Here is a 9,107-nt window from a genome sequence, read left to right as displayed (position 1 = left end):
TTCAATTACGTGTGCAAGCAATCATTTTTTCCAAACTTATGCAACTTGACGACTATTGATGTTCTCGTTATATATATGTCTTCGAAACTTGTGTGTAGTACTTTATTCATAGGTGAATCACTATAATTTGTCGGTTGTTATTGTATAGTGGATTCATAGGTGGATCAGTATTTATCGATTTTTACGCTGCATAAATATAAAGATTTTTTATATGTAAAAATAATGATTCCTAGTAAAATATATATTGAATTAAAATTTTTTTGTAAGAGACTAGAAATCGTTTCTCTCTTTATTTTAAAAAATCGTGTTTTTCGTGATTTTTCCATGCTATATAATTCGTACCAATTCGATCGAAACGGAATGGACCACAATTTGTCAATTGTGCAACTTGACAATATTTTTATCTTCTTATATGCCTTTGTACTTGTGTGTAGTCTATTCATAGGTGGACCGCTATTGGTAAGTTGCTAGTCTACTTATTAGTAAATATTAACTTGGAATTTTGTTTAAATTTATGTGATATTTTTTTTAGTTCAAATACAGAATGTCATTTTTTTATAATTAGTAAAAGTTTAATTTTAAAATTCCAATTTTATCATTAATGATATAAATGATTAAGAATAATTTTAAACCACAAGTTTTAAATCTTTTATTTTATTTTATTTTGTGTCAAGCTAAACGGTGTTGCATATATTATACAGAGAGAGTAGTTGAAAAAGAAGTATTTGCTTCCTCCGTTTCAATTTATTAATTACTTTCTTTTTTATTCAAATTCAAAAATAATGTTTCTTTCTTTTTTTGATATTTTTTTAAATTTTAACTTTTTACCTGACATGATTAATAGATATTCTAGTATATTTTACATACTTGCATGCAACTTAATTTTCTACATACTTGCAATTTTACATCTAGATTAACAGTCATGTCCAGATCATTAGGGTGCAAGTTATTTGGTAGCTTCTAATTAAAGTAACGAACTAATTGTGCTACGATTGATAAATACTTGCAACTTTTAATTGATGAATTGAAACAGTTGTGGGTTCAAGTGTTGAAACATTTGATGTGTCCGTTAAGCAAACTTTTAATTCGTGGGCTGTCTTAATGTGGACAATTAATGATTTTTCAGCATACGGGATATTGTTAGGATGATAACAGCTAACAAATTAACTTGTTTTTACTATTTGAAAAATATTCAATCATTCACGTTATAATATGATTGAAAAAATTCTTGATTTGACTGTTAGCATCAATTCTTGCCAATGGATCATGAGTTTAGGAGTATGAAAAATGCATTTAAAAAGAATAAAGTTGAACGAGAGGCTGCCCACTTCTATCTTTAAAAAATATTTCACAAATTAAATCATTACATACAAAAAATTCATCACAAAAATAAAATAAATTTCATCATCCATCACAAAAATTCGGAACGCTTCTCATCCCTAATTCTATCACGTTCCATTCATGTGATGATATCTTCATCCTACAAAAGTATTGTTATTATCCTTTTTTTCTAATCATGTAATATAATAGGTAAAATAATATATACAATATAAAATAATAATATATAAACCTAAAATATTTGAAAACATATAGTAAAGTATGGATTAGAAGCAAAATATTGTATATATATTTTTTATTAGAAGTAACAAAAACAACGAAATATTTATTGTAGTGACCTTTCCCGTACTATTACAAGTGCATACAGAAGAACTTAATCAAAATAACTAAAAAAAAAATACATTATAATAAAAAGTCAAACGTCATATTATAATTAGATATATATCAAAACCAATTTCCCAAAATCAGCTGTGTTGTAGCCTATAAGTTGGAACCGCCATTAAATGATTTGCCCTGCCTGTAACTATACCAAATTGCTCAGTCATGTCCAAATCCTTAGGCTGCATCTCATTTGGGAGTTCCCAATCAAAGCAATGAACCAATTGTGCTACAACAAGACGAACAATAATTAATGCCAATTGCATCCCGAGACAACTTCTTCTGCCAGAACCAAATGGTAAAAGTTGATAATCACGTCCACGAACATCTACGTTACTTTCAAGAAATCTCTCTGGCAAAAACTTATCAGCGTCGGTCCAAAAATTAGGATCCCTATGAATAGTGTATGCATTGACAATAACTTGTGATCCTTTTTTGATATAGAAATCATCTACCATACAATCTTCCATGGCTTCATGAAGTAGTAATGGGGCAGCAGCATGTAGCCTAAATGACTCTTTAAATACCATGTTTAAGTATTTTAAGTTTTCTAAGTCTGATTCTTGTACCATTCTGTTTAGGCCTACTACTTCTTCTAATTCTTTTTGGAGTTTCTTCATTATGTCTGGATTTCTTAGAAGCTCTGACAGCATCCATTCAATTGAACTTGATGATGTATCTATTGATGCCACAAGCATGTCCTGAATTTAAATTAAAAAATTAGTATAACAATAATTTGATGATGATGAATCATCTAAGATCATATTATCGAGTCATAAAAATAAAGATAATATAAAGTATTCATGTAGTTGACTCAAATTAATTTTTGAAGTGACAGATAGCTGATTGATTGCTAAGTATGTTATTCCCTTTATTCAATTTATGCCTCCTTCGCTTCAATACCCTTTCATTTTAAATTTGTTTTACAATATTATAATTAGAAATAATTTAACTTTGTAATTTCTATATTTTTATCTTTAAAGAAATAATTTACAATCACATAAATATCTAAAGATTGTTTTATATCACAAATTTCAAAAAATCTTTTTTTTTTCTTAGTCATTATATCAATTCAAACAATACTTCATAGAATGAGATGGAGAGTAACATTCTTTTACTTTTAGTATGGTATATAAGGATTGACATCTTTCCTTATTTATTGTCATAGAAAATTATATGACTTATTTTAGATGTTAAGTTTTAAAAAATCTGTATTATTTTTTTAAACCAGTCAAATACCTTTATATAAATTGAGACAGAGAGAATGAACATACCAACATGACAGCTTTGACATGGCGACGATCAAATTGGAACTCTGCTTCACCAGATTGCATAATTTCCATCATAGTGTCTACAAAGTCTTTATTTTTCTTGTGGTCCTTAGCATTGACATGTTCATCAATAATCTTCTCTATAAATGGATCAAGCACCTTAGAAGTATCCTTCATTCTACGTGTGAGTCCTTGGAGGTCAATAACACCAAGAAAAGGGAAAAAATCACCAAGATTTGGTGTTGCAGCTAGAGTTGTAACCTCTTGAACTAAATACTTAAATCCCCTTTTGTCCAAATCCTTATCCGTGAACTTTTTCCCAAAAACCATCAAGCAACTCAAGTTGGCACTCAACTTCGACACTTGAGCACTAAGATCAACATCAACACGACCTTGAGCTATTTCTTTGATCGATTTGATCATAATGGCAATTTCTTCACTTCTAGTAGATTGGAATGAGTTAATCTTCATGTTACTCAACAAATGGACCGTACACAATTTTCTCATGTTACGCCAATACGCGCCATACTTTGAGAAAATCAAATTCCTTTGGCCATACGATATGTATTGAGCGGTCTCGTTATGAGGCCTACTAGCAAAAATATGATCATAAGTTTTGAGAATTTTTTCTGCTGATTCAGGGGAAGATATAACATAAGTTGGTACCAATCCAAATTTCATGTAGATGATAGGACCATATTTTAGAGAAAATTTGTGTAAATCATGAGTAAGATTTTCACCTAAAAGATGGAGATGTCCTAATATTGGAATGCCTTTTGGACCAGGAGGAAGTTTTTTCTTGTTTTTGATATTTAGTAACTCATAGAAAATGAATAATAAAATAAGAGCCAAAATGAATGTTGGCCACACAAAAGCCATTGATAATAATAATAAGACAAATAATAGACAATATTTGCAAGTTTGTTATATGATTTATGGGAAAGGGTACATACTTATATAGGAAAATAAATCATGTGAACGGCGGCCCCTCAATAGTTTACCTAGCTACTAATTTTATTGTGAAAAAAGAAAAGTCTATGTAGTACAAGTTGGTGAACATTGTGTCATAATATTATTGCTATTATTTTGAATAGTTTGTCATTATACGACAACACCAACTAAACAAAACCAAAAAATGAAACGCTATAGATAAACAATAAAATTCATTATTAATTTTTTCTTAGAACAAATTAGTATAGAGAAAAGATTAAGTATTAGTTATGTGCAATTTAGTAACGAATTAGAGATGAAATTCATAGCTAATAATTTCCATTTCTGTAGTAGTATGCTTGCTTTCAAAATCAGGGTGGAGCCAGCTTAGGCTTAGACGTTTATCCGAATCTCTTTTGACAGAAAATTGTACTTTATCTTTTTCAATTTATATGAGTTTGTTTGACTTGACACAAAATTTAAGAAAAAAAGAAAAACTTATGAAATTTCTGGTCTAAAATAAGTGATAGATATTTGTGTTGCTAGAAATCATTTCATCAAAGGTAAAATGAGCATTTTAAAGTTAAATTATTACTAAATATAATAATGTGTCATTCTGTTTGAGAAAGATTAAAAAGAAAAATAAGTCATATATTGAGACAAAATACAATATTATTTATAAATGGTTAACTTTTTTGAATATATATATAATAAATATTGAACACACTTCAGCTAATTTGTAAATTTACTTATTCATATTTCCTAAGTTATAATTCTGGCTTCGGCTACTGTTCAAAATGAATCATGCAACTTGAAGTAAGAAAGTCGGATACTTTACCAAAACGTGTTCCTTCCTTAGAAAGTACCAAAGTGTTCAAAACGCAAACATAAAGATGTTTGACACTGAAATAAAATAATTATTTATGTTATAGAAATTGTGTAAATGTAAACTTTTGGGATTTGAAAGTAAACATTAGTAACTTATAATACTTATCAGTTTTACTGTATAATATTTTTTAACAACCAGGACAATAATACAGTACAATTTGCTTTAATATATAGTTGTCACTTTGATGTCACAAATGACGCTTATTATTATTAATAATATTTATTATTATTATTATTATTATTATCATTATTATTATTATTATCATTATTATTATTTGTTAAAAGTTAAAACATGAATACCTCACAACATCATATCTTACATTAGTTTATTAAAAGTTGAGCATTTTCTTGTGACGTGCATGACAAATAAAAAAGTAATATGAATATTAAACTGTTTGCATGTTCTCTTTTTTTCTAAGTGAAATTGATCGTTTTCATTTATTATTTTTGGGATTAAGAAAAGCTTCTATATATCTTAATGCATCTAAGTACGTCAGTAGTTATCAAGAGCTATTGGATTGCAACTTAGTTTAATTGAGAATACGATAGTTAAAGCAACATATTGAAGTACTAATACATATCTTCTACAGCTCATTAAGAAATTAATCTATCTACTCATACCGCCTCAAATTATTTATTGTGAATTCTAAGAAAAAAAAACTCTTTCCATTCATATTTATATGTCGTCCTTATAAAAAAATAAATATTCTTTAATACTTGTCATTTCACAAAATAATGCATAAATGACATTATTTTTCCTCTTTTACCCTTAAGATTTATGGAAAAATCCTTTTGGCCAGAAAATTTGGCCAGAATGGTATTTTACCTTTTAAAACATTTTACCCTTTTAACTTTAATACATTTTAACTAAAAAATGGAAAAAAAAATCAGTTTATTTTAAATAAAAATATATTATAATTTTTTTAAATTTCTGACCAAATTCTGGCTAAATTTTCTGGCCATTTAGCATTACCCGAGATTTATTAGCCTTGAAAATATGTTAAGTAATTAATTCATGTTCATTTATTAAAAGCTTCACTTTACGAGAACCTTAAATAAGGGTACAATGATAAACTTGCTTAGTTTCTTAAGGAGCGTGAAACCTAAACTGGTGACAACTAAATAGGTAATGAGGGAATAGTTATCTAAAACTATTCATCATTTTAGATGTTCAGCAGAAAATTAATTATTGTTTTCCATTTTATTCTTAAAAGTTATTGTTCATAAAGACTACAAACATCTCAATTATGAATGATGTTGTAATTGTTCAAATAATAATAATAAAAAAAAAACAATATGTTTGTTAGAATTAGTGACCTTAGCGGAAAATAACTTAAAAACTCTTTATTCCTCAATTCTTTGAAGTCATTCCGGTCACATTCTTCTTATGCCACTAAGACACAATTTTCTGAGTCAATTTAAGATTCAAAACTAACAATGTAACTAATTATAGATTCAACATTTTATTCATTTTTTTTTGGAATAAAATTGTATTCTATTTAAAAATAGTATTTGACTGAGAAAATTTCAATACAACTTGATGTGGTATTTGAAATTTGAAAAACAACTAAGACCTTATTTTTACTTTTTCACTTTACTTTTAAATTTTTAATTTTTAATTTTTTTAAAAAACCAAAGTATTTATAAAATAACTCAATTTAAATCATATTTCATGTTCAATTACTAATATTTTACAATTTTTAAAAAATAAAAACTATATTTAGATTCTAAATATTAGCTGCAAAAAATTGGCTGAACACAACTCCAAATCCAACTTTGAAAATTTTAAATAAAGTGATTTTTTTTAATTTCATGGCAAAACACCTACGTATTTTAATCTTAAAAACTGATATTATGAGGTCAATTTTTTAAAGGATAAACTACTTTATTAGACATACATCACTACCATATATACTAATTTTACCTCTACTTTTAAACAATTACATATATTACCAATTTTAATATTTATACCATACTATTTATTATTGAAGATACAGTAAATACTCATATTAAAACTAGGATTGATTGATTATCTTTACATTTAAACTTCAAAATTAGTATTTTAATTAAAAACAAATATTTTTCTTCAGAGAGTATGAGTTATGGTAAAGCTCTAACTCTAACTCATCCTCTTTCCTTGATCAATCAAAATTTACTGAGAAGGAACACTCCATTAAAATGGATGTTCTACCCCTTGTTAACACACGCATCAAATTCTTAGCCTTTGATTTTCTCACTCTCAAACTAATCCCCCACGAATCCACCATTTTTTCTCACAAGGGGAGACACCTCTCGCGTGTAGAGACAATGGGTATCGCTGTAAGTAAAGATTTCAAGCCCAATAGGTTTATTAAATTCGACATTGATGATGGTACTGGTTGCATACCTTGTATACTATGGATCAACCAAGAAACTTTGCGTCACTTCTCCCGTTGGATCTAGCTAGGCGTAGTGAGCAACACCGATGAATCAAAAGGTGAAGCAAAACCCGCCGTGGTGAGATGCCTTGACTAACCACATATATAATCATAAAGTTTTAATAAGCGGAGATTTACGCATGTATTGACACATTATTGATGTAACCGATACATTATTGAGATATGATTCTATGTATCTAATTTTTATCAGTGTATCTTATTAAGTGTGTATGTATCTAATGAATACACTGGAGATTTACGTATAATTGGAAAGTGTATCTCATTAAGTGTGTATGTATCTAAATATATTGGAGATTTACGTATTATTGGAAATTTACGCATGTATTTGACACAATTTGTTCGGTCATGCATCCGAGTCTCATCATATGTATCTAGCCTCCTATCATGTATCTTAATATTATCATATATATTTGTTATGTTATTACTATGTATCTAACTATTTTCGTGTTTATCTTAGTTACATGTCTTTGGATATAACGTATGAAATTGATACTTGATACTTGATACATCCAATTATACATATAAAAGGTACATGAAATAATATTATTTCACAAAATAACAACTGAAATTAATTAAACACAAATACACTCCTTGAGTTAGTTTATATGTTTCTCATTTTTTGTCTAGAAAATGGGTCTCGTAACTCGTAAGATCAATTTTCTTTTTAAAAAATGAACGAGGAAATTGATTTTCGACTTCAGTTGGAGGTTGAGTTTCTACTAATATTTAGTGATGTCATTATAAGTGGAAGATTATGTATCTCGTTTCTATTAAAATGTACAAATAACTTGCTATAAAATTATATTGTTACAAATATAATTTCAGATCTCATCAAATATGAAAAGAAGGTTAGTCTTTTCATGGGATTTGAGAATAGTCATTGGTTGAATGGCCTAAAAGTTTGGTTGACTAATTGTAAATATGTGAAATTTTCATGAGTCAATAAACCATTGCTATGGTTTTTTTTTGTTTACACAAAGAAAAAGAAATGCAGTTTTGTTTCCTAATTTGACTTTTAAAACAATTAGAAATGAGAAGGTTCAGCTGTAATTTTATTTTTTTTGGGGGGGGGGGGAGGGGGTTAAGTATAATACTTAATTAATGTAATTGTTTGGGAGCTGATCAGAGTTATCCAGTTATTAGGAATGTAAGAATTAGTTTGGAAAATCAAGAGATAATTTATCTTTTTTTGTTTATTTTATCCTTGTTATTAAATACTATTCAATATCTAATACATTTTTCAAAGCATTAAATTCAATATATTTAAAGAGTAATATAGTAATATAACTCCGATTATTTATTGTTTCTTAAATTGTGCGCCAAACCAATAGTGGATAACTGCTGTCGGACAAAGTGAGTATTAGCTATGTAGAAATTAGTTGTTCATGTATTTATTATACATGCTTTACTTATTCAACCTTTCATCCTGCATAAAATAGGGATAAGACACAAATACCCTCTAGACTATGACCGAAATTCTAGAGACTCACCTAAACTTAACTAAGGTTCTATTCCTTTTGAATTCTATTTTACTTCGTAATCAACAGACACACCTAAACTTAACTAAGGTTCTTCTACCAATTTCGACACTCGATTTGCAACCTGTTTTTAGTTGTGGGAGTTTTCCCCTCAAAATCAACTTATTGGGAGCTCTTAAAAACTAATGAAAAGTTGTAGAGATTCATTAGATTTAACGTTAAATCTTGAATAGGAAATGTATTAATTACTCAAAATTATAGTAAATATTTTAATTTGTGTCCTAATATTGCGTAAACAACACAAATTCCAATAGTTTAGTGCCTAATTACCTCTCTTCTCTTGAGTTTGCATAATTACAAGTCCTACCATATTTTTCACCTCGGAT

The 9,107-nt window shown here is 28.0% G+C and overlaps 1 protein-coding gene across 1 annotated transcript; it reads right to left on the bottom strand.

Annotated features, from left to right (window-relative positions):
* Positions 1–1,640: 1,640 nt before the first annotated feature.
* On the bottom strand, positions 1,641–3,907 carry LOC125856388 (cytochrome P450 71AU50-like). Its single transcript, XM_049535918.1, has 2 exons — positions 2,991–3,907; positions 1,641–2,417 (listed from the first exon to the last, which is right to left on the bottom strand). The coding sequence occupies exons 1-2, from the start codon at positions 3,864–3,866 to the stop codon at positions 1,803–1,805; spliced, it is 1,491 nt and encodes a 496-aa protein (XP_049391875.1). The 5' UTR covers positions 3,867–3,907; the 3' UTR covers positions 1,641–1,802.
* Positions 3,908–9,107: the final 5,200 nt, after the last annotated feature.

Source organism: Solanum stenotomum, chromosome 2, assembly GCF_019186545.1.
Source record: "Solanum stenotomum isolate F172 chromosome 2, ASM1918654v1, whole genome shotgun sequence".
In the NCBI taxonomy this organism is placed as follows: domain Eukaryota; kingdom Viridiplantae; phylum Streptophyta; class Magnoliopsida; order Solanales; family Solanaceae; genus Solanum; species Solanum stenotomum.
This window is presented reverse-complemented; position numbering and strand designations above follow the sequence as displayed.

Bases quoted from the DNA above. Each gene is read 5' to 3' on its own strand.
- LOC125856388 (XM_049535918.1), bottom strand. From the start codon at position 3,866: ATGGCTTTTGTGTGGCCAACATTCATTTTGGCTCTTATTTTATTATTC. The intron at 2,418-2,990 runs GTATGTTCATTC...ATTTAAATTCAG, and splicing joins ATGTCAAAGCTGTCATGTTG to GACATGCTTGTGGCATCAAT.